Here is a 26235-nt window from a genome sequence, read left to right on the forward strand (position 1 = left end):
AAAAGGCATTTACAGAACATAAAATTTTAAATCATTGTTGAATATGGGATGGGAAAATTGAGTAGATGCCGTCTTGCTACTAAAACTTAATTAGAGGGAATATGCAGTACATGTTGATGATGTGAATAAAAATATAGATTCTAAAATGCAAGTCAGAAGTATACTTCTGAAAATATCCTCTTTAAAATGTATTGTTCAGTATTAATTAGGGGTGAAGATAAGATTAATGTTATAAGCAAAATTAGACTGAAACCCAAAGTCAGTATATATCATTCCCTTGAAACATATTGTGGGTTTAGGCGATCTTTCAAGAAAAATTAACTTATGATATTTACAAAAAGATATTATTGCTGCTAAACAATTTGCTGCGTTTCTTGACATTGACCCCAACTTCTCCAATATAAAAAATACCAGAAAGGAGAGGAAGATTCAATTCAAACGTCATTTTCACAGTCAATCTACCTGTGATCCAAAATCGATTTCTATTTTTTTTATATTGGTAACAATCATAATTTCTTTAAAGGAAAGATTTATACTGCTGAAAGAATGTCATGGTCTTTCCTATGTCTTAGATCAGTACTTCTCAAATTTTCATGGGCATGCAAAACACCTGGGGATCTTATCAAAATGTCAATTCTGATTCAATAATTCCAGTTTGAGACCTGAGATTCTGCATTCCTAACACGCTCCTGGTGATACTCTGATGCTGGATATTTGGAGTAAAAGGATTCTAGATATCTCATATAATTTGAAGAATTAGTATGAATATGAAGTACCAAAGCGGGGTAAAAATGTTCAATTGAAATTGATGAGCATATTAAAGACTTTTCTACATCACTCGTCAATGTGAGAAGTACTAAAAACCTGAAGTGGTCTTTCACAATCTAATATTCTTTCACTAATATATTGCCATGTTTTTGTGACAATAATCTCCCAGATCCATTTCCAAATAACTTTGTGCCTTTCAAGATGCAAATAATTTTGCCAATACCAATATCAACGGAGAATGTGGCTTATCAAAATGCAATGGCATGCGCCTGTAGTCTCCACTGCTAGGGAGGCTGAAGCAGGAGGATCACTTGAGCCCAGGAGTTCCTGGGCAACATAGTGAGACCCTGTCTCTAAAAATAAATAAACAAACAAACAAACTAACTAACTAAGTATGTTAAAGCCAGTGTAAGACCCATAGTCAATTAGAATTAAATATGTTAAAACTAATGTAAGGCCCATAGTCAATTAGAAAAGTCTACCAATCTAATGATCATTTCCATAAAATATGAGCTATAAAGCAAGTGAGCATTAAAACCATCAAAAAAAAACTTTGTTTCCACAAAGACATTTTACAACAAATTATTAGAACCAAGTGACTTTGAGTTCTTAATATTATGATTAGTCATTTGAATTTTTCATGATTTTATAATGAATCATTTACTTGTATAATTACACGGAATTACTATCTTTAGTAATTTTTATTATTGAGAAATAATATAACTTTTTTTAACTTGGGGAAGCGGTAGCGTTTTCAAATTTGTTCAAAATGTCATATGGGCTGGTGGTGGCCCTGGTTTGGGTACTGTACTTAGTAAAATGACCCATGAAACCCATTTGCCTGGTCTCAGGCACTTGATATCCTGAAATTCCTCATGTGATTAAAATAATCAAAATATAGTTGGACCCAGGAGGGGATTTTAATGGGTCCCCAGATAGATTGTTATAAGGATACATGTGGTACCAAGGAAAACAGGATTGTTGGCCATGGACTTGTCTCCTGGGTACCTGGAAGACCAACCACCAAGACCTCCTGGGAAAACTCGGGATTGTGGACCTGCATGGCATGGAATCCGGGAACCGGAAGCTTGTCCAGGGTCTAAGGCAGCTCCAGCGGTTGTTTCTTTATGGTCTCATCAGCAGCCACACTGCAGTGGTTCCCCTGTCATCCTCTCCCTCCGCTCTTCCTGTCCCCCTTCTTCCTCTATTGTTCTCTCTGTGGCCCAGAGCGTGGGAGAGAAGCTGACTGGACTAATAAGCTCCCTTATTTAAAACACAGATACCATTTGGGATTATGTGGCATATATTCTTTTTCACATTTATGTTGTGAGATTTTCCTACCTCATAAAAAATTCTTCAAAAACACCCTTGCTACTTGGCTCCCTCATATTCCAACAAGAGACGGGCTATGATCAGCCACTGCACCATGGCAGGACAGGTGTCGATTTGAACCAGGCATCATCTGTATGAGAATGTTGGAGGGGCAGCTGCGGGGACAACCCACCGTGGTGCTGTGCCTTGGAGCTGACGAGGAAAAATAGCAAGTTTCTGTCTCCAGGTCAGCTTCATCTGCATGAACAGAGGCTCAAAGAGGTGGAAGGCTGGCACGGGCATTTTTTGCACATGCTGGAGGGAAGGAGGTGGTGGGAAAGGGTTACAGGATCAGATTGCTGAGCTGAAGGGCCGCACCTGGAGGCAGTCCTGCACGCTGAATTTACAACAGGAGCCTGGGAGTCGTATAAATGAGTAATGCTTCATGATGCTCTTTTCCGAGCGGGCTGCAAAAATTGGCAGGGGCCCTTCAGTGTGCTGTCGATGCGTGCGGAATTCAAATAATTTGATTGTGAGATACAATGACAATGGGAAGCAAGGCATTACCTCGAGAGAATGATGGCAGAGAAAGCTGCTGCAACCAATACCATGGAAGAGATTGCACTAACAACTGTTGTCCCTTGGCTGTCCTCTCTGAAATCTCTATTGTGCTTCGCTGCTATTGCCCTTACTCAAGGGCATTAAATTAAAAAGTAATGTAGCTGGTAATTCCTTTTTTCTTTTTCCCTAGTCCCGGCAGTGAAGAATGGGAAAAGTGAAATAAAACCCTTGACTGAAACTGATATGTCTCTTTAAAGAAATGATGCTGACAGTAGACACAGCTCAGGAGAGCAAGTCTGAATATCGGGTGGCATTGCAACCTACAGCTTCCCTTGCCTTCTCTTCTTTTAAATTTGTCTTTGTTGGCCGAACACATTAATATTTTCCCAAGGTGTAATAGCTGGGAGGATTCCATCAGTAATAGCAGGAGATCCGGTGAGCTGGGTTCTGTTATCTTTGGAATCACAAGGCATTTTGCTTGTGCTGGTTGTCATTTCCATTAGAAGAGCTGATAAGCAGATTCTGACTTTATTTGCCCACATATAGTGCTCTTGTTTGTAGAGCGTTTAGTTTTTCTGAAGCACTTTATTTTTTTAAGCCTTTTTATCCACGGCAGAGGATTCTGGAGAAGAACCCTGGGCAGGGACTGGGAGCTATTAGTTATGATTTCAGGTTTGTTATTGTGGCTTCCTTTCCCTGGAGCTCCTAGAAAATGGATATTGAGGCCAGGTGCAGTGGCTCATGCCTATAATCCCAGCACTTTGGGAGGCCAAGGCAGGAGGATCACTTGAGGCCAAGAGTTCAAGACCAGCCTGGGCAACATAGTGACACCCCATCTCTATTAAAGAAAAAAATATTTATTGAAAAAAAAAGGAGTATTGGTCTTTCCCCACCTGGTCCCCAACTCCCTGACTCTGTTATCTCATTTGACAATTTATTACTAATGGTAGCATTGGCAAAATTCCCAGGTATTTTGACTCCACCTTTCCTATAAAAATCACAATCCTTTAAAATGAATTTGGCAAGCAACATCTTGACTTTTTCTTAACTTAATAAATAATTAGTTCTCAGAAGGTGAACATGTAAATAATAATTACAACCAATTCCATAGAATTTACCATGTGACACATACAGTTCTAAATGCTTTATTTAGTCTCACAACAACCAGTGAGGTATGTAGGTAGATAGGAATTATTATTCCAATTTTACAATTGGCAGTACAAAGTGCTTTCTATATACTGTATTATTTCATTTGATCCTTATAACAATCTGTAACATTCTGTTATTACCCCCATATTACACGTGAAGAGACAAAGACCCAGAGAAGTTAATTAAATTGTCCAGTGTCACACAGATATTATATATGGTCAAAGGGTACAGAAAACTGTATGTTCATATATTTCTAGCTCTGTCCAGTGAGAGAACATGAGTTGTTTATTTTATTTATTTATTTATGAAATGGAGTCTCACTTTGTTGCCCAGTCTGGAGAGCAGTGGCACAATTATAGCTCACTGCAGCCTCAAACTCCTGGGCTTAAGTGATCCTCCTGTCTCAGCCTCCCGAGTAGCTGGGACTTCAGGCACGCACTACCACACCTGGCTGATTTTTCATATTTTTTTTTTTTATAGATGGGGTCTCACCATGTTGCCCAGGCTGGTCTCAATCTTCTGGCCTCAAGCAATCCTTCTGCCTTGACCTGCCAAAGTGCTGGGATTATAGGTATAAGCCACTGCACCTGGCCAACCATGAGTTTTTAAATAAGATTTATTGGGTGGGCAAGGTGGCTCATGCCTGTAATCCTAGCACTCTGGGAGGCTGAGGCTGGAGGATTGCTTGAGTTCAAGAGTTCAAGGCCAACCTGAGCAAGAGTGAGACCCTGTCTCTACAAAAAATAAGAAAAATTAGCCAGGCATGGTAGTGCATGCCTGTAGTCCCAGCTACTCGGGAGGCTGAGGCAGGAGGATCACTTGAGCCCAGGAGTTTGCAGTTGCAGTGAGCTATGATGATGCCACTGCACTCTAGCCAGGGCAACAGAGTGAGACCCTGTCTCAAAAAAAAAAATAGTTTTATTGAGGTATAATTTACATATGATAAAATTCACCTACTTTGAGTGTTCAACAAGTTTTAACAAATTTACGCAGTCATGTAACCACAATCATAGTCATGATATAGAACAACCCCACCCTTCCCATCCCCAGCTCCTGGCAACCATTGATTTGGTTTTGGTCACTATAGTTTTCCCTTTTCTAGAATTTCATATGAACAGAATCATACAATGTATAGTCTTTTGTGCCTGGCTGCTCTCACTTAATGCAAGGCTTTTGAGACCCATTTATGTTGTATTTATCAGTTGGGTTTTCTCCCCCTCTGTTTATTGTTGAGTAGTCTTCCATTTGTATATCTTCTTTAATGAAGTGTCTACTCAAATCATTTGCCCATTTTAATTGAGTTATCTTCTATTATGGAGACATAGAGTTCTTTATATATTCAGGGTACAAGTCCTTTATCAGATACATATTTTACAAGTATTTTCTCCCAATCTATATCTTGCTTTTTCTTGTTCTTAATGGTACCTTTGAAAGAGTAAAACTATAATAAAATTCACAATTGTGTTTGCCTCTTCCTATTGAAATATGGAAAATCACTAGCCCAATGTAAATTTTTATTATAATTTCTTGGACTGGGAGTAATGATTCCTGGGTTGTGCATTCATTGTAAATTCAGAATCTGTATAAGTGGCTGCTTGAGGTTTTGAGTTCTCAGGGAAGCTTTTGTTTTCCCTCATCCAGAAGTCAGGCAGAGATTACAAACTTCTTTGACATCTCTCTGTGCTTTTGGATGGATTTTTTTTTTCCAGTTTATCCTTTCACTGTGAATGTGGCCCTTTGCTAGCTCTGCTTTATGTAGGTTTCTTACTTCCAACCTCCCATTCACAACAGTCCTCATTTACTATCTCTGCGTGGAGCCAGATTGGAGTGTCCAGTAACTCCCCAGGGCATCTCAGTGCCCGCTTTATGCAATTCTTCTGACCTCTATTTATTTCTGGACCCAATATTTTCTATGTTTGTTTTTCCTGCAGCTCAATTTTGCACTTAAATATCTTTGGATATGTTTTATTCATCATTTATAGGTGTTGTAGGTTGTCTTAAGCTTCCTTCTTGTCCAAACTAAACATTCTCCAGTTTAGCTTTTGCTTCATCTTTTTATACAGCTGGCTCTGACTTGTCTTACCTTCCACTGTTCAGTAACACTGGGTTTGTACCTCCCTGGTCATCTTGGTTTCATTATAAGCCATGGTAGGTAGAACCAGAAGATTCCTACCCTTTTCTAATGCTCCCAATTGCGCAGTAGTTAATTGCACTCAACTATCTTTTTTCTTCAGTCACCGGGTAATACAGGAAAGAGTTCGTCTATATTCAATTGAAATTTTTCTTTTCTCGGTAGCTCATGTCCCCTGATCACACGAAGCAAGTAAAACCTTACAGAACATGGCAAATTGTGTTGCAATAAACACTATGACAATATTTCTTCAACGAAAAACTTTCCAAGATGATTTAAAAGTCCCTATTGGTAGAAATAATAAAAATAGACATTTTTTATGTGCCTACTAAATCATCTGAGCTACCTCTGAAACACATCTGGAATCCGTCTGCTTTTCTTCATCCCCATTCGAACACCCTAGTCCAAGTCACCACCATCTCTCACCTGGCTGATGCAATAGCCTCCCATCTGGTCTCTCCATAGCGCTACCTGCACACAACAGCTAGATGTTCTTTTAAGACACTCATCAGAGTATTCACGTCATTCTTCTGCTTAGAAGATTCCAAAGGCTTGCCACTGCAGTTAGAGTAAAATCTGAGCCGTCTTCAGACCTGTAAGATCCTACACGATTTGCCCTCATGTATTATCACCTTTCCTCTCCAGCTATTTTGGACTTCTTTGTATTCGTTGAACTCACCAAGCTTGTTCTCGGCTTAAGACCTTTCACTTGCCTGTTCCCTCTATTTCTGAATGTCTATAAGGCTGGATCCCTCCTGACATTCTGTCTTAGCTCAAAACCCTTTCCTCACTAAGGCCTTCCCTGACCTCTCCCTCCCCGCTCCAAAATGAAAACATCTCTCTGTACCCTTTTACTTTCTATCATGCTGCCCTGTTTTAATTTTTTAATTTCATTCATCACTGTCTGAAACAAACTTGTTCCTTTATATGTGTACTTAGTTTGTTTTCTCCCACTAGAATGTAAGCGCCATGGTAACAGGGACTCTGTCTTGCTCACCGCTCTATTTCCATAGCCGAGAACAGTGCCTGGGCCTTTAGGAGATGCTCAATGCATATTTATTGAATGAATGCATGCATGCATGAATGCCAGCAACTGTTCTCATTGTTTTATGTAGATTACCCATCATTTTTACAATAATAGGCTAAAGTAAGTATTATTGTCCCCATTTACAGATGAGAAGACTGACTAGACCCAAGTCCATTTGTCTCCAAAGACTATTCTGGATTGCACCGCCTCTCATTTTGTCAGGTAACATTAAGTGCAATGAAAGAAATTCCATGTTGGCAAATGATTTAAACATTGTGTTTTCATTAGTCATAGTAGGATTTGAATTCTGTCTCTTTCTTCTTAAAATAAATGGAAAAGTTAATTTCCAGGAGTCAGAGAAAACATAAAATGGAGGTTTGAGGGGTTAATAAATTAATGAAGGTAGGGGCAATATAATGGGTCTGGAATCAGATGACCTGGATTAATTAAGATCCAGGCTTTACCCCAGGCCTCAGTTTTCCTCTTCTGTAAAATTGAGATAGAACTATCTGCTGTATAGAGTTGTTGTTAAGACCTTAAAATACTTAGGATAGTGCATTTGAATGGCAAATGATCAGTAAAAGTCATGTTTAAGTAACAATGATAGTAACAATGCTGCTGAGAATCAGAATTTTATGGTTGGAAACCTGTAAGAGACAATATATTCACTGAGGTTGGACTGGATAATTTCAAAAAGTTTTTTCAATTTTCAACTAAGATTGTATTTGTATTATTATTATTATTATTAATTTTTATTTTTTTAGAGAGATAGAGTCTTGCTCTGTCATCCAAGCTGGAGTGTAGTGGTACGATCATAGCTCACTATAACCACAAACTCCTGGGCTCAAGTGATCCTCCTGCCTCAGCCTCCTGAGTAGCTGGAACTACAGGGACATGCCATATGCTCAGCTAATTTTTCTTATTTGTTTTTCAGAGATGGAGTCTCACTACATTGACCAGGCTGGTCTCAAACTTCTGGCGTCAAGCATTCCTCCCATCTCAGCCTCCCAAAGTGCTGGGATTACAGGCATAAGCCACCATGTCTGGCCAAGATTATGTTATTCTGATCAGTGCTCTTCAAACTCTATGGAGTAGGACCAGTTTTGTTTTTTAATTTTTCAATCCACCATGGATTAATACGTTTTTCCAATATAATAAAAAGCAGATGACTGGAAAAATAAAAAATGTTAAATGTGTACAAAATAAAAGCCCCAGGTTTTTTAACTATTAGATCTGACATAAAAAAATTACTCCTTCAAATTGCTATAAAAGTTTTTAAATGTGTTTAAATTATACCTCATTGCATTACAAATTACCCCAAAGCTCAGTGACTTAAAACAACAATTATTTATCTTACATACTTTCTGTAGGTCAGAAATTTAGGAGCAGCTCGATTGACTTATTCTGGCTTGGAGGTTTCTCCGGAGGCTGTATTCAAGATGTAAGCTGGGACTATAGTCATCTGAGCTAGAGGCTCTGCTTTCTAGGGGGCTCGTTTAGGAGCTGGGCAAATGAGTGCTGGCTGTTGCCAAGAGATCTCAGTTCCCCTGCATCACGTGGACCTCCCCACAGAGAGGTCCGAACAGCGTCATAGCATGGCAGCTGGTTTTCTCCAGAACAAATGAGCTGAGAGACCACAAGGTGGAAGCCACAAAGTCTTTTACAACCTAGCCTTCGAAGTCATATTCTATCATTTTGTTTTGTTTTGGTTTTTGGTTTTTTGTTTGTTTGAGATAGGGTCTTGCTCTGTTGCCCAGGCTGGAGTGCAGTGGCATGATCATAGCTCACTGCAGCCTCGTGTTCCAGGCACAAACAGTCCTCCAGCCTCAGCCTCCTGAGTAGCTAGGACTACTGCCCCCCCCCCCCCCCCAGCTAATTTTTTAGTTTTTGTAGAGACGAGGTCTCGCTATGTTTGCCCAGGCTGGTCTTGAACTCCTGCCCTCAACCAATCCTCCTGCCTCTGTCTCCCAAAGTGCTGAGATTACAGGTGTGAACCACTGAACACCACCCACATTCCATCATTTCTGCAATATCCTACTGGTTCAATAGCCCTATTTTATGTGAGTGGAGACTACACAGGGCATGAAGCCAGGAGGCAAGAATCCTTGCGGGCACCTTGGAGAGTGGCTACCACAGGTACTTACTCCCAGTTTCTGTACCTTCCTGTCTATAAACCAAATTCTGAGCACCAAATTTCTAAAGAATAACTACTCTAAATTTCTCAGTTTGCAAATGGGGAAACTCAGATCTGCCCAAAGACACACCCCCCAATTAATGGCAAACACAGGTTTCCTGATTTCAGCATTCTTTCTATCACATTACATTGCCTACTTTACCTACTATATAATCAAAGGGGAGGGGGGCATCTGCCTTGAGCTAATTACATTAAGTAATTAGAATTGATGGGGTGGGGTGGGGAGGCTGACACAGACGCTGCTGCTCTGGTTCTCTTAGGATCACCACAAAGCCACCTTCAAGGTGGCCATCAAATAGGATAATTCAGTGAGCCCAGTTCAAAAGCATCACAATGTGACAATGGAAATTGACTTGATTTAGCTTCAAAGATTCTATTAACTCAGAGAAATGATGATTTTCAGGGAGAATTAATACATGGCCACTGGTAGAGAATGGAAGTGACTTTAGTGATTTGAAACTTCTTTTAACTCAATTCTTAGATGTACATACAAAACGTTATAGCTTAGATTCCTGCCCCTATAATATAACACAGTTCAGAGCCAGATGATTAAATCTTGATCCTAATCACAAAGGAAATGAATAATTTTGCAGTGAACTCATTTATAAGGTTGAGAAATAACCGGCTTCAGAAATAGGCACCGTGTGAATCCTTTTAAACACATTATTCCCATTATGTGAGTGTGGGGGGGTGGGGGTTACTTGCTTGAGGTACATTCTTTATTCCTAAGGTCAAAAGTACATAAAAATTGTGACAAATGAACAGAAGTATATTACTGAATTCTAGACTATTTCTTTCCTCTCTTTATCTCCCTTGTTCTTCTCCTAATTGAACCAAAAGCACAAAATAAGAAAAAGCTGGGACTCCTGAGTTTAAAAAGAGAAAAAAACACACTTTATTTGGAAATAGTTTCGAACTTATAGAAAAATTGCAAGAATGAAAATAGTGTATTTATAAATCCTTTACCTAAATTCACCTGTTGTTAACATTTTTACCTCATTTGTTTACCATTTCTTCTCTCTCTCCTCTCTCTCTCTCACCCCCACACACATTTTTTCCTCAACCACTTAAGTTACATACATAATTCCTCTTTACTCTTAAATATTTCAATGTGGATTTCCTAATCATATGGACAATACAATTATTAATGTCAGTGAACATTTATGCAACACTTTTAACTCATCTATCCATCCATATGCTGACTTTATCAATTGATCCAATGAGGTTCTTTGTAGGATTTTTTTGACCCTCCAGTACTAGATCCAGTATAGGGCCAGGTGTTGGATTTAGTTGTCAGGGCTCTTTAGCCTTCTTTAATCTGGAACATTCCCACAGCCTTTCTTTATTTTTCATGATATGAACATTTTTGAAGAGTAGAGTCCACGCCCCTTCCTTTTAAAAATAGACTGTTCCTCATTTTGTGTTTGTCTAATGATTTGTCTTGTAGTTAGACTCAGGTTATACGTTTCAGCTGGACTACTAAAAAGAGGATGTTGTGTCCTTTCCAGGTTATCCCATCTGGAGAAACCCAGTGTCCACCTGCCCCTCATAGATCACCCGGTCAAAGTGTCAACCAATTGCTCCACTGTGTAATTCCTATCTTTCCTCTTGTAATGACTAAGCAATTTGTAGGAAGATACTTGAGGACCATCCAAATATCCGCATCCTGCTCTTTGTTTCTTTGCTGAAGTTTAGTATCTATTGATGATTCTTGCTTGATTCCATCTTAGCTGTCACAGTTGCAAAATGATGAGTTTCCATCTCCCACTCTCTTTCCATTTACCAGGAGTGGCTCAAGAGTCTGCTATAAACCTGAGCCCCCTCTTCTCCCCTATTTATTTATTATCAGTATGCACTTGTGAATTCTCTCCTCCCCCAGTAGTTTATAACTCATTACTGTCCTTAAGTCATTACTGCCCTTAGTGATCTTGATAGTGAAATTGTCCCTAATTTGGCCATAGAGAGCCCCTTTAAGCTGGCTCCTTTGTCCTTGTGACATGCCTACATCATTTTTTTAAGTATGTCCTTATTTTCTGGCATGACAAGATGTTCCTGTCTTGTATCTTCCTTGTCCCCTCCCTGCAGATTCCTGGGTTGTGCTCCGTTTTGACTTTGATCTGCCATTTAGTCTCAAAATTACAGAAAACCGCATCTCCCCTATTTATTTACTCACCCGTCCTCCCTCTTCCCTATCCATCCCATAAATATTTATTCCTTCTTTTCCGCATGGGTCACATTGGCCTAGCTGCTGTGAGTGATGATAAAGAACTTACAGGCTAGTTTGAGAAAAGGCCTTCTTCCCAAGTGAAGTTTTAAAGTATAAAGTTTAAAATAAAGCAAAGTAAATACAGTGGGCAATAACTGCTATGGAAATGGAGAAGACAGTCAAAAATCCATTCCATAGCACTACCAGGGCTTGCTATGTGCCCGGCAGGTGCTAGGGTCTGGAGACCCAGGGATACAGGAGAGACAGTGTGGAATCCCTGCCTTTGTGGAATTGGGGTTCAGGGTTTAGCAGCAATTTCTTATGGAAGGCAGGGAACAACCTACACAAACAACAACAAAGGAAGGGGGGATGCTTGATGATCAGTGAGATTCCTAGGTCCCGTCCAAGAGATACTGACTCTGTAGATTTGCAGTCCAGCTCAGGAGCCTGCATATTGACAGCCTCTCCTATTAATCAGGAGACTCCGAAGCACTGCAGTTTGAGAACCACTGGATAAGTGGCTGCAATCTGGAGAGATTGAGGAGACTGCCTGGAGGAGGAGGGGCTTGAGCTGAGGATCCAAGGTCAAGCTAGAGGTCAGCCATGTTCACTGGGCCCAGATCTTGTGTCTGGCACAGTAGTAACATCCTGTGAGAGAACTGAGAGTTAAAGGGCAACCCACCAGAAAGTGACAGAATTAGAACTTAAATCCTTCACTGGCTAGCCCAGCCCCTCTGCAGCCACTGCCCACAGCACCACCACACAAACTGCGCTCACCTGAACTCTCATCCTGCAAGGTCAAGGTCTCTGAGTCTTTGCTCTTGCCCACACCACCTCATTCCAGGTCCAAGGCCATTTCAAATGTCACTAACTCTTAACTCCAGACAGCTGCACCTGGGCCAATTTAATTGTTCCCTTATCTGTTTCCATAGCACTTTTTACATACCTTTATTGTGGTGCTAATCTTGTATTATTGTGTTTTGTTTACATTTCTAGCTAGACTAAACTCTAATATCTTCAAATAACCCAGGGAGGAAGGTATTAATTTTACCTATTTTGCAGATGAGAAATCTGTTCAGTGAGGGGAGCCTTGGAGAGAGGCAACAGGGCACAGTGCGAAGAGCCTTGGGTAAAGCCTATCTGTGCCGCTCATTAGCTGGGGGACCTTGGGTGAGTTACTGATCCTGTCTGGTCTTCATTTTCCTTGCGGCACAGTGTGGGCGATGATAAATAGAAACTGCCACAGAGGCTGGTATGTGGATCCAAGGAGTTAATATTGCAAAGCTCCTAGAAGAGTACCTGGCACACGGTAAGTGCTATAATATGTACATGGTTGTTAAGTAAATGAAGTCAGCCCACTGCAATTTGAATCCAAGTCTTCAGATGAAAAAGCTCTTAATCATTGTTCTATTTTAACTTTATAGAATTCCAAATTTTCCTGAGAAGTGGTCTATTAGAAGCAACAATAAAAAGAAGCTGGTTTGGGGCAGAAGACACTAAAGAGATGAGAGGAAGCAAAGTGTCCCAGCAAACTGCTTAATGCAGGCTTGGACCAGGGGAGAGAGCAGGTGCCCAGTTCTCTGACCTGGGGTCTATAGCACGTGGGGACACATTCAGGCAGGGATCACCAGGGTACACTGAGAGCTGGTCCCTCTGAAAGTCTCTTTGCTTGTCCTTCTGTTATTGAAAACACAAGGGGGTTTCAGCCTGGTTCAGTTACTCATCGCACAAAGATCCAATTATTGAGACAATTAGGACTGCCAAGGAAGAAAGAAATTTTTTAAATACAAAAGATGTCTTTTGGGGAGTACAGGAGAAGCTGCCTCAAATCTGTCTCTCTTACTAATGGAGACATGGGCTTTTTAAGGAGGGGCCACGTGCATTGGGGTACGTCACAGTGTAACTAACTAGGGGTTACAAGGATTGGGGGCAGGTTGAGGGGGATGGTGAGTCTTGGCTTCAGGAAGTCTGCCCAGGCACTTTTGGAATCTCAACCCCTTTGTCTTGCAGAAAATCCACCATTTCTGGCAAACAACTCAAAAGGTCAAGTAGTTAGTTAAAAGTTTCAGGGTTGTGGTGATCATGCCCTACTGGCCTAAGAATCTAAACCCTGAGAGGGAGAGCATTACAAAAACAGTTATAAGGGTCACTGACATTTGTTCACACAGCCGGTTATACTTCCTCTCAAGTCAGTTGTTGGTTAGACATTTGGGCCCTGGGGTTACTTACTACAAAGACTCTGCCTGTGCATCCACAATTCTGCAAGATGGTCCCATTGACAAATGGAGAATGTCAATTATTGCTTTGTTGAGGATAGCAAAGGTATTGGCTGATTTCTTGAATCTTAACATGTGTTGTACTGCAATGAGTTTAAGACTACAGTTTACATTTTCAAAGCAACGAACATGTATCATTTGTATTTTTACTTAATATTGCCTATAATTTGCATAGCTAAACTCTATCATTGTTATTATTAATGTCAATATGGTTAAAAACGGTGGCTTAAATTGTGATTGATCTGGCAAATGGCACACAAAATAACTGTTAGCTGAGTGATAAAAGTATGTGAAAGTTTTCAGTTTAGGGACCAAGGGTAGACAGTGTTTGGCTACATGTGGAACAGTACTCAGTGATTAACCTTCGTATCAAATATTAACCATTAACAACTTAGAATGTGTGCTCTTCTTAGCTGGGGGATGTTTTAGAACAGCCATTCTCAAACTTAAACATGAGTCAAAATCATCTTTAGGGCTTGTTAAGACCCTGATTGCCGAAGCCCATCCCCAGGATTTCTGATTCAATATGTCTGCAGTGGAGCCCATGAGTCTGTTTTTAATTAGTGTCCAGGTGATGTTGATACTGCTGGTTCAGGGACAATCTGAGAACCACTGAGTCAGAACAAACATCCCTCACTGGTAGCTCCTTACCACCACCTGAGCCGGAATGCAATACAGTCAGATTTCGTTTAAATAGGCCACCTTAAGTAGTCAAATTTCCTGACCAGTTTTAGCATTTTACAGAACAAGAGAGCCATCATTACGTTAGTTGTCCTCTAGAGAAAAAAAAGAACAAACTTTAGTGAGGGAGATTTTAAAGAAATTTCATAGTTAATTAACTGTAGCCTTAGCTGCATGTTCCTTATGTCCTAATAATTAAACACATTTAGCCTTCTTGTGTTTCCCAGTATTTTTATGAGATTATTGAGAAGTGTATCCAGGTTTGTTGTGCGTGGGGACACTCTTAGGCCAGTGAGCTGAGAGGTGATGACCAGCAGGTGGCACTCTGAGTCAGCTCATGGTGGCTACTGGGACAGGGTGAAGGCAAACACACCAACCACGGTGCCTGCTTTAAATCCTCAAAGTAAGGTCCTCGTAACCACTCGTCATAAAATACCCTGAGACACCCGTCTTGGAAAATCGAAGTGTCAAGCTCAGCATCTTTCCCACATTTCAAACTAGGTAATTACCTTCTCTCCCAAAGGGAATCTGTTTTATGTATTTGTGTCCTTTCTAGGTTACAAGTTTCCCAAAGGCAATGATCTTGCCTTCCACTCATTCTATACAATGCTGAAGTGAAATGCACATTTGACAATAACAATTTAATTATTCTACATCCCTCTGAGCTACATGATGACCTGTTATATAATTGCCAGTAATATAGAAACATGCCTGCCTCACATAAGCCCTTGCAATAAATGAAAGTTTTTATTTGACCTAAAAGTAAATTGCTTATTTACTTTTCCTTTACAGTAGAAAAAGCAGGCCATTTTCCTGCCATCCCAAATTGTACGTCATTATCAAATAAACCACACTGTGTCTCAGTCTGTCATTTTTATTAAGTCTGCAGAGTTGGTTTTTTTTTTTCACTACACACAACAAATACTTTGATATAATCTAAGATAATAAAATAGTTGAACAACTTTTTTTTTTAAGATTTATATTTGTATAGAAACAATCTGTGGAACTCCTCACCTCAAAACGAAGGTGTCTAAAAACAGTGATTCATCAGCATCGCTTTAAATAATTGTTTGGTTAAAAGTGGTGGTTTCCATTCTCAACTGAACTGTGTCTCCATGCAGGTTTTCTTGGGTCCAAAGCTTATGGGCCTCGGGAAGGTGGTTAAGAAAAAAAGAATGAGCATTCTCCTCTCCGCCCTTCCCTTGTGTGGAGGACGGTGATTGGAACAGGGTTGATACAGAACCCAGGAAGAAAAGAAATCAATTGCACATCTCTAGTTGGCAAGCGTCAAAGTCATAACAAGTCTTTATACAACTCCCTATCTGTAGGTGTGAAATTCCGTCATGAAAGCACAGTGCCTGCTTGCCCCTAAATGTTCCTTCTTCTGCTAATCATGTCAGTTACTATGGATAGGCTGTGACCCTAAGTTCTCCCTAAGGACTGGTCATTTCGCCCCCTCGAAGTCTTGGCCCTTGCATTATGTCACTTGAATGCTATGTCTTGGTGCCCAGCAAGGGTCTACCATCACCTAAAAAATGCCTCACCCCACCCTCGAACCCCCAAAGTGCCTACGAGTGAAGACCCCACAGAGACTGTCGTCAGTGAACACTTGGAGCGTGTTCAGGTGCTCGCTGGCCTATATCATCCCATTGATCTTAGTCCACTCGTAGATGTCCTGTTCGCACACTATGTCGGAGTTGATGAGCAGGTATCTGTCGCCCACACAGAAATGCTTCTGACAGGCGGCACATTTGAAACATTCCAAGTGATACACTTTGTCCTTCACCCGCATCGTCATCTCATAGGCACGGATCCGCTTGTCACAGGATGCGCAGAGACCATCTTGGCCAAAAAGCCTGGAGCAAAAAGATAGAAAAGCTAAGAAGAGAATGAGTGGCAGGGACAATCCTGAAAGACAGGGTTTGGGGACCAGTTCTAGAAAGGAGGCTGAACTTCCAGAACGTCAGGAAGCCAGGAAGCGTGGAACCCAGATGGACGGCGGCTGGCCAGCACAGTCTCTCCCCCAGCAGGCAGAGGATGCTCGGATGAAGCTGGCATTTGCGTCTAGCATAACTCCTCCCTTTTCTGAGCCCTCTCCCTGCCTCCAGCAACCCCTCACCATTCCCCTAGGCTGCCCGGGGCCCTGCCTCACTGAAGGAGACTCTCAGCTGGAATGATCTGTGATAAAAGCTTAGGCAGGTACTCTAAGAGGAGCAGGAGTAAGACCCTTGGGGCCCCTTTGAGAGGGAATTGACCAGGAACACAATGCAGTGGGAGTCCTTTTGAGGCTCCCAAACTCAATCATGTCAACAGCCTCTGATTCCACCCATGGTGGGGGCTGGCCTTGAATACCCCCGAGAAGCTGCAAAGCACATCTCTACCCGATCACTTGCGGGGGCCCCAGCTGCTGGGAGACAGGGAGTTCCACAGAAGAGATCTGGAAGGCTAACAGCATCTCTCCATAATGACTGGCAGATCTTAATTTATGGTCCTCACTGCCCCATGGGCATGAATCTTGGGGGAAACTTCTCCTCTAACATTTAAATCAAAACTCTCCTAAGCCTCAGTGATCACTTATTCCAAGCAGTATTCAATGTCAGGGTGGGGGGTGCAACATGGTAGAACTCAGCGAAGTGGTTCTCCAAGTGTTGGTCCTGGGACCAGCAGCATCAGCATCACCTGGGAACTGGTTAGACATACAGATTCTCTGCCCTCCCCCGTCCCCACCCAACTGAGACACTCGGGGGAGAAGGCCCAGCGGTCTGTGTATTCATGAGCACTTCCAGGGGACTCGGACGCAGGCTGAAGTTTGAGAATCTGCTGTGAAACTGGAATAACACAAGCACTGGACTCAGAAGACCCAGCGTCAATGTCCAGGACCAGCCCTGAGTACCTGAGTGACCCTGGTGAGACCTCTGGTTTCTCTGAGCTTCAGTGAGTGGCAGCAGTCATAGCATCTACCTCACTCGCTGTGAGAAGGATCAAATGGAGCATGTCAGAGCACCACCAGGTCAAGGGCTAAGCCAATGCTGGTTACGTTTTAACACATCTCGGGTATATTCCCAACCGCGCCAGTCTTGCTGCAGCAAGTAATTTTCACACGTGGCCGCTAACATAGCACGCTAGCAGGTGGTTTCCACATAAAACCTTTAGGACAGTCCTAGGTAAATGCTTCTTGTTATCAGAAGTTCTTATTCACTTCAGAATATCAGAGAATCAATTGGTAATGTTCTGAGAGCTTGTAGGGGAGATAAGGGCAGATGACAAATTCTGCAACATTTGGGCAAAATTAATGTAATTAAGAAGAGGTGGTCTGTGAGCAGAGAGCTCATTGTCAGAGCCAGGGCCGGCTAATTTCCCTCTGAATCCCTCTTTCCATTTCAAGATCTCTGAGTGTTTTCAAAGCACCGCCTGGGAGCAAACTCATTACTGGGGAAGACATTTTATCCTAACCTAGCAGATGGTGAAGCTGTAGGTAACTGCCACACTGGAGGTCACAGAGTGGAAAGACAGTTCTGGTTTCTTGACTGTTCAGTAAGTTCAGTTTGGCCTGAGCAAGGATAAACGACTGAGAAACAGTGTGCGTGGAATGAATCCAACTGCCTGGGGTGTGAGATCCTTAAGGAAGGAGGGAGCTTATTAAGGGAAAGTCAGGGGGTAAATTACAATACACGTCAGGCAGCTAATGAAGGGAAGGACAAAGGGCCAACATTTGGGAGACAAGTTCAGGTCCCAGCATCACCTCTAACTAGCTAGGTGACCCAAGCAAATGACTTCCCCTCACTGGGCTTGTGTGTCGTAAGCTGTAAAGCAAGGGAACTGGAAGAGAGGGCCCCGGTAACCCCTTCTGGCTCTGGTATTCTGAGATTCTAATGTCAGTAAAATAAACCTGGACTTGACACCTAGCTTGAGCGATAACCAACCTCTGGCACCAAGGACTGGTGTCTTGGGCTGGATATCCCAGAAGCAGACCCTGAGGCAAGGATTTATGTGCAAGTGATTTATTAAGGATGTGTTCTCAGGAAAAACCTATAAGGACATAGGGGAGGAAGCCAAGCCAAATTGCAACCTCAGGCAAAGTCCCTTAGAAGGGAAGAGCTCTGGAGTGCAAGTGACGCCCTGGCTCCAGGCAAGGTTGCAAGGCTTTGGTACTTCCAGTGTCTGGCACTGGTTAAGGTCTGCTGGGGGGGCGGGGGAGGGGGTCTGGTGGGTGTGGCATGCAGGTACTGGCTGTTGAGAGTAAAACCACTACGGGGGTGCCTCCCCTCCAGCACACAACATTTGGTAAAAAGGGATCCAAGGGGACCTGGGCTGGGCACAGACATTAACAGCTGCTGTTTGGCTCCCAGCAACACAAGATGACAGTGGCAGGGCTTCTGCATGGGGGTCTCATGAATATTTGAGCCTCAATATCTGAAAAGGACTGTGACAGGCGAGTCAGCCACTGGAAATCCTCATGGGGAAAAGTTATCCCAGGGACGGGGGAGAAGGACTGAACCCCATCAGAGGGCCCAGGTGGTCACTCCTCCAACTTGCCATGTTAAATGATACCACCAGATATGCTAAGAATGCAGGAGAACAAGTCTGTGGCTAAAGGACCATTCCCATAGCAAAAACAATTTTTCTCCTCTGTCAAGAGGTGTCGAGTCTTAAGCTTTCTGCTGCCCATTTTAATAACAATAATATAAATATTAAAGGATGGCTGGAACCGCCTGCGCTAACACAGTTAATTAACATGTTGCCTAGGAATGTGGCAGGGAGAAGAATTATTTCATGTCACCAAGACACAAGTTAATTAACATTGGGTTCTCCCAGACTATTTTTTTTCTCTCGCCTTTTTGAAAATGGAAAGATTAACAAGCCCAGGCAGCACTGGTTTTATTCTTGAATGTTATACAAAACTGCAGAGATAGAGAGAAGCCGGGGCTCTTTTGACCTTACTCTATCCACACTTCATTTAATAAGATTCAAATGATTTGACAGGGATGTAGTCAGGGGCCCAGGGGGAGTCATTTACCCGTCTGCTTTCTGGCTGCCTTGGCAAAGAGGGAGTGAGCAAAACCGGGTCTGTATTTATTCCAGTTCTATTTTTTTGTAACTTAAGAAATAAAAAAGAAAATTGACCAAAATTATAATCATGATCACTGAAAATCCCTACTTACTTTTTCGGAATCACCAAATTTGCAAGGACTTTATCAGGGAATTTAGGAGGGAAAAAAGCTTAGTCTATCAGTCTTTGGGTAAACAGATAAGCTTCCTTCACTGTGGAATTGCCTGCAGATTTCTTTTTTTTTTTTTTTAATGTAAAATGCTCTGAAGGCAGGTTTGGGAGGAAGAGCTGGCCTAGCAGTCAAGGGCACTGAAGTTTAAACAAGCTTCCATGGGTTGGAGGGTCCTAATATGTGAGGCATGCATGCTTCAGACCCTCGGCCGCAGGAAGATGGTGAAAAACTGACAGCTACACAGCTGAGCAGAGCTGACAGCAGAGGGCACGGGGAGAGTTACCTCCACAACAGCTAATATGCAAACAGAAATGCTAGAACATTCCAGGCAAAGGTACTTGGTGAGTGCTGTTATATTCAGACGGCCAAAAGTATGACCCAGAGCACAGGAGATGTCCTCGGCTCCTGTCTCACTTGGCCTTGTCAAGTTCCTATTTTACCCTTCCATTCTGCCATCTCCTTGTTCATTAGATTGAACAATACTGAATGATTATGTCACGAGGGTAAGTTATAAGAGCAGCTAACATCGATTTGATACTCACGAAGCCAAGTACTTTACATGTGTTGTTCTATCGAATCCTTGCCACTTCCTTGGAAGTAGGTACTATTATTATCCCGGTTTTACGGAGACTTAGGGAGGTTCAGTAACTTGCCCAAGATCACAGAGCTGGAAAGCAGTGGTGGTGGGACTCGCACCTACAACTGACTCGGGGACCTTTGCCCTTATGTCCTTCAAATACCACCTGCCTCCCAGGACAGTCAAGACTTGGAGTCCCATGGCAACAGCGTGCTATTTTTACATTTCTCATCACATAATATCGGAGTCATACAAAAAAATATTTATGACCTATTATATGTTTTGAAGTGTTCAAATGAGCTCCTAAGAACCCACCCTCAAATGTATAAATTAAAACACTCCCAGTTCCTACGACCCTCTACGTGTACTCCTCGATCCTACCCCCGTGACTGCCCCCCCCACCCAGGGAACTACTGCCCTGAATTTTGTGTTTATCATTCTCTTGCCTTTAAAAACGTTAGTATTTTACCACATAGGAACATATGCCTGAGGACATGCTTTTCTGCACGGGGAGCTGGGATTCAGCCTGTACAGCCCAACCTCTTTGGGCAGGTGGTGTCCCAGCCCAGGGCAGGAGTGGCATTCACCGATGTCCACGGCCCACCCGACCTCCCTGGAGGGCCCCAGGGGGCGGCTGGAAGATACCTGAGATAGTCTCTCCGGCAGAGCTTCCGGCCCAGCTTGTAGTAGAGGCGCCGCCCCACCTCGCCCAGCCGGCACCCACAGAGGTCACAGCTGAGGCAGTCCTCGTGCCAGTACTGGTCGATGGCCTTCAGGAAGTAGCGGTCCCCAATGTTCTGCTGGCAGCCGCCGCATGTCAGCAGGGATGGGGGGATCTGCAGCACCTCGTCCACTGGTTCCCTGGAGACAAGGTCAAGCGTTAGGGACAACCTCACGGCTGAGACTAGCACTGGAGGTCAGGGTTCGCTCTGGGCCAGACAGGAAGCCTCCTTCGATTGCCTTTTGGTGACATAAGGAGAAGGGAGGGGACAACACATCCCTTGGCCATAGTGCAGAGAGCCCCAGCCAAGCTTGGGTTGACAAGAGAGAGTCAGACTTTACACCCTAGATTCTCTAAGTGAACACAGGCCACCAAGAGGAGTCAAGGGCAACTGCAGGTGGCAGTGTACCCCGACCACGCCCAGCACCACCTGGGCACCTCTGCTCTCGCTTCTGCTTTTTCCCACTCCCCCCTCCGACTCTCCTCTCTCTTCACAGTTCTCTCTCTCTCTCCTCCTCCCATACCCAGCACCCAAGGGCACTGCCTAACCTCAGAGGAGGCACCGGGACTAGGCCCAGAGCGCTAACAATCTGCAAACTCCCTGCTGAGTCTATGCCACTCTCCCTCCAGCTCTCCCCAACAGCACAAAAGCAGAGGCAAGGAAGAAAGAGGGGGACCAAAAATTATTTTAGGTTGCCTTCTCTTTCCAAAATAAAAATCCCATCATGATATAAGAGGAATTCTCCTTATTTTATTTTTAAACAGAAATTCCACATCCCATCCTTCTTACTCGATGAATCTTTGGAGAAAAGCCCTAGATATAAGGCCATTGTCAAACTTATGAAGGACATCAAATAGACCTTTTTTCCACACCTGAAAATTTTTACAACAGCGAAACTGATTTGGATAAAGTTGATTTAGGAACGAAACTGAGGAGAGGGCAATGATTATTTTAAAGAGAGTAGAAGGCAATTAAACAGACACTGAAATCTCAATCCAGGCAATTAGTTAATAGTGGGCCTGGGATACATGTTTTCATTAAAAAGCCATGCATTGTGTCTCTCATTTACGTTGCTTCACTGGAATCTGAATACTTTTGTTTTACATTTTAAAATAAATAACTTTGCCAAAGGAAAACAGGGGAGTGGAAGGAATGATTCCAGCACCACATGGGACACAGGAAAAAGTTGATACTTGTTGATTTGTAATAATTAACAAGTGCTCTCTGGAACCCTACTCAAACATAAATTTATTTTTAAAAATCTATTATGTTTCAAGAAATGGACCTTCTTCCAACTGTGACATTCCCAAAGGGAGTTTCCTCCTGGGTAGCTTGGAGTTACAAATCTGTGTCTCCTATTTCTAGCTAGCACTAACTCACCAGGTGACCGTGTCCTAATTGGCCTGTGCTCACAAATCTCAGCACCTATTATCCTTAGGGACAAGAGGCTCAGGTGATCCATGTTTATAACACACTCTGACAACTTCAGGTGACTCTGTCAGGTAAAGAGTGAAGTATTCCCTATGAGTATTCATTCAGGAATGCCAAAACCAAGCCCACATTTTGTAGATAGAGTATATGAGAGCTTCATAAGATTATCATCTTTAGAACAAGGAAAAGTGAAGCTCAAGCCAGTTTCTTTGAAAAACAAAATCAAGATCATAGTTTTAAAAATTCCCTGCAGCCTGACTTGCTTTCCTTTGTTTCTATAGATTGTACATACGAACTTCTCTTCTCCCTTCTAATAACTAATATCCCGGCCTCTTCGCGTGCGCCAGCTCAGCTGCATCTCTTCTCCTGCCACAGCTCCTCCGTCTTACTCTGAGCTTTCAGAAACACAAATGGAACCTCATGGATCACACTGGATGCTCCAATGCTGATGCTGCCAACCAGCTGTGTAAGAGAATTTGCACATAGCTGGAGCAAAACTGCCTGGAATTAAAATGAAGTGCTCTAGTTACTCACAGGGAGGCAGCAGGGGCCACCAATTGCATGGTGAGGAACTCTCTGTGTTCACGAATTCTGGCCTGTTTTTCGGCCTAAATGTTTCATTTTTGCATGCCTAGGCAAGTCTCGATCTGTAATTTGGACATGCTGATTGTAATGACCCAAGTAAGGCTTTGACTAAGTCCACAAGGAAGCATCTAGCTGGATAGTGGGCCGCAGGAGGAATGCAGAGGAAAAGCGCTATCGTGACAGCCTAGGATGTGATAGAGAAGGAAAGGATAAGATATTGGCTCCATCTATCTTTCTAAAATTAATGATAACGTCACATTATCTTTGGTGGACAATCCAAGACAATGACTGAACCGGATTCACTATCAAATTAATATTTGCTATTCTCCCAGAGTCTATCCTGAATATTATATCTGAGTATCACTTCAGCTTGGATTTCTGGGATAATTTCTCAACAATTTCCAAGAGAGGGAGGAAAATATGTGCTGCAGCAATTTCTCACCTAGCTTGTATATGTCTGATTAGAACCCATCTTCACTGGGCAGTGAGGTGAAGGATGGTGTAGGTGAGTCTCCATCAGTAGGTGCCTGCTGTGTTAGGAAGTTTCCATTTTCTAACCTTAGTGAAAAAGCACAAACTTGGAAAAGAGCAAACTTCCTCCAGGGAACTGAAACCTCCAGATTTATCTTCTATTAAAAGGATTAGTCAGTAAATTCTGCTGATTGAAGAGGCATTAGGCACCAATTCATCCAATTCATTTCCTTAGTGTAGTGCTACGATCTTGTCCAGTCTCTGAAACTCAGAGCTCAGTTGTAATTCTAAGTTTATAAAAAAGTGAACAAACTACCCTTTAAACCCATTGTTGCACAGACATATACTTTTTAAATGGAATGTTATTTTTCTCCTGGGAATTTGCTTAAGGAAGCGGGGCTTCTGTTATGACAAACCTAGCTCCTGGTAGAACTGGTGTCTTAACCTTCAAGGCTGAACAGTGATGTTTATACTCTCATTGGATGGTGGTACTTCCTGTGTTTTATGAGAACATGCTGAGCTTTTATGCCCTTAACTGAGGGTAAAACCCAGGTAAATAAACACCATAGAAAGCTGAAATTGGAGGGGGCGGTGGGTGGGTACTTCAAGCAGGAAAGCACAATTCTTTTAAAGCAGGAAAGGAAAAAACAAAACAAATGCCTCTTTAAAAGCACAAATGGACAAGTCATTAACCAGCTCCTTTGGTCTTGTGTAACAAATCCCTTCAAAGGATTAGAAGGGGACTTCAAAGGAATAAAAATTCTCAAAACCAGACAGTTAATGACTCTTAAAAGGGCATTTGCATTGACAAGAAAATGATATTCAAAAAACCCCCGACTCCTCGTGTTAACACTAAAGAATAGGTTGGGGGTATATGTTGGGAATAGGAGAACATTCCATACCAGTAAGAGGCTGAGAAAACAGATGCGCAAATGCTCTTTACAGCTCTGATTCCCTGACCCCAAAACCCTTTTGAGACTATGATAAACACTATGAGACCGCTCCCCAGAAAAATTCACCTATACACAAAATAGTGCACTAACTTTTGAGGTTCACAGGCTCCCATCGGTGGGCCCCGGGGAGCGGGTACATGTACCCAGATTTACTCCGGATTTAGCTGCTCTAGAAGGCTCTGGAAGCCAGAGAGAGCTCCGAGGTGGACGGTCGGACCTCTCGCCAGCCAGTTATCCGCGCAGCTGGCAGCCGCTCCACCTGCGGACCGGGAAGGGTGCAGGCGGGGACCCCCGGAGGCCTCCAATTGGAACGTTCCCCTTTCCAAGACCAAATGGACAAAGAGAAAGGGCCGAGAAGCAGCGAGACGCGAGAAGGGGGCAGAATCAAGCCCCGAACGCTCTCCGGACGGCACCTGCGCGCCTCCACGCTCGCCCCGTGCCTGGTCCTGTGCAAACTTTCTGGCCCGCGGTGGCTTTGGGGAGCGTCCCAGGTAGCCTGGAGGGGCCCACAGAAGCTCCCGGCCGATCCCCTCTCCCGGCCACCCGCTGCCAAGTCCCTCTCCCAGTCCCCCCGGAGTCACCCGCGAGGAAGGGGGAGCCCCGCGCAAGGCAGACGGGGCCAAGGGCACGCTGTGGGCGCGCACCTAGAGCCCCCTCCAGGGCCGCCCGTGCCACCCCCGCCCCCTGCCGCTCCAGGGCGCGAGGCCGCGGACACCATGGGTGACGGGCGCGCCACACTTACTCAGACGGGTCCAGGCTCTTCCTTTCGATGGCCGAGGACATTGGGGAGGGAGGCGGCGTGCCGGGCGGCGGGGGCGCTCCCTTTGTGGCGCGGGGCTGGCCGGCTGCCGGGGCTCGGACCCCCTCGGGTGCTCGGGCGCCGCCGCCGCTCCTGCGCCTCCGCTTGCTCCGGCGCTCCGGCGGCGAGCTCGCCCCTCCGCGCTCAAGGACAGTCACCGCGCTCCCTTCAAACGCCAAAGAGAGAGAGCGAATCACCGGGCTGCGGGCGCGCCGCGGCCGAGGCGGGGGCCGGGGCGCGCAGCCTGGCCCCGGGCGGCTGCAGCTGCTGCTGCTGCTCAGGACTTAACCTTCCATCCCGGTCCCGCCGCCGCCACCACCGCCGCTGCCGCCGCCCGGTTCCGATCGCGCGCTGTCGCCGGCTCCGCGCCGCCCACGGAGATGGTGCGCGCCCGCCCGGCCGCCCCGAGCCCCTCGCACCTTCGCCCGGGTCGCGGCGCGCAGCTCGCCGCCGAGGGCAGAGAGGGGGCGGCGGCCGGGGGCGGGGAGGGGACCGTGCGCCTCTCCCCGGGCTTCCTCCTCTCTCGGGAAGGTCTATTTTCGCTCAGCTTCCCTCTGTCTCTGGTTTCATTTCCTTTTTCCTGATCACGATTCAAATACAATAGAAGGAAATCACATTTAAAGAGACAGCTGCCCGGTCCCTCCTCCCCTTTTTCCCTTTTTTTTTTTAAACGGGGCTCCTGGGTATTAGCAATACAAACAGCAGCATCAGGACTGACTGGGCTTCTTAAAGGGGCCAGCGTCGGGGACGGGGAGAGTCGCTCAGCGAACACTCTCCGCGGCGAGGAGGCCGGGCAGTCACTAAATCATGTTTTAGGGCGTCCAATCTTCTCTTTGGTTTAACTAAGGCTGAAAGTAACTAACGGGTAGCTCTAGCAAGCACGAAAAGACAAGAATGTGAAATAAGCACCTACAGAAATGCAGTGTCCCGAGCGGCTTTCGTGCCCGCCCCGGGTTCGAGGTCCCAGGTCCGTGGACGCGGAGCGCGGGGACGCCCGGGACACGCGGCTCTGCCGGCTGCGGGCTTGGGGCTGCGGCCCGCGCTCCGAAGGGGCAACGGAGCTGCGCGAGCCGGGATCGCACGGGCTGGGGACGCCTGAGCAGTGCCAGGGCAGCTAATCCCGAGGGAGGGTGGCTGGGAGAGACCACGCTAGTTCGGGGCTCCTATCCGT

General features: G+C 44.3%; 1 protein-coding gene across 3 annotated transcripts; it reads right to left on the reverse strand.

The window, feature by feature from the left end:
* Positions 1 to 15164: 15164 nt before the first annotated feature.
* Positions 15165 to 25644, reverse strand: LMO2 (LIM domain only 2). 3 transcript variants are annotated; one of them, XM_045557776.1, is made up of 4 exons: positions 25484 to 25644; positions 25008 to 25230; positions 20749 to 20964; positions 15165 to 16160 (listed from the first exon to the last, which is right to left on the reverse strand). In XM_045557776.1, exons 2-4 carry the CDS (start codon positions 25046 to 25048, stop codon positions 15941 to 15943), a joined length of 477 nt encoding a protein of 158 aa, XP_045413732.1. In that variant the 5' UTR covers positions 25049 to 25230; positions 25484 to 25644; the 3' UTR covers positions 15165 to 15940. The 3 variants fall into 3 exon arrangements, with proteins under 3 accessions (XP_045413732.1, XP_045413731.1, XP_045413733.1); XM_045557775.1 differs by having other exon boundaries at positions 25008 to 25644; XM_045557777.1 differs by lacking the exons at positions 25008 to 25230; positions 25484 to 25644 and adding an exon at positions 24356 to 24893.
* Positions 25645 to 26235: the final 591 nt, after the last annotated feature.

Source organism: Lemur catta, chromosome 7, assembly GCF_020740605.2.
Source record: "Lemur catta isolate mLemCat1 chromosome 7, mLemCat1.pri, whole genome shotgun sequence".
Lineage (NCBI taxonomy): Eukaryota > Metazoa > Chordata > Mammalia > Primates > Lemuridae > Lemur > Lemur catta.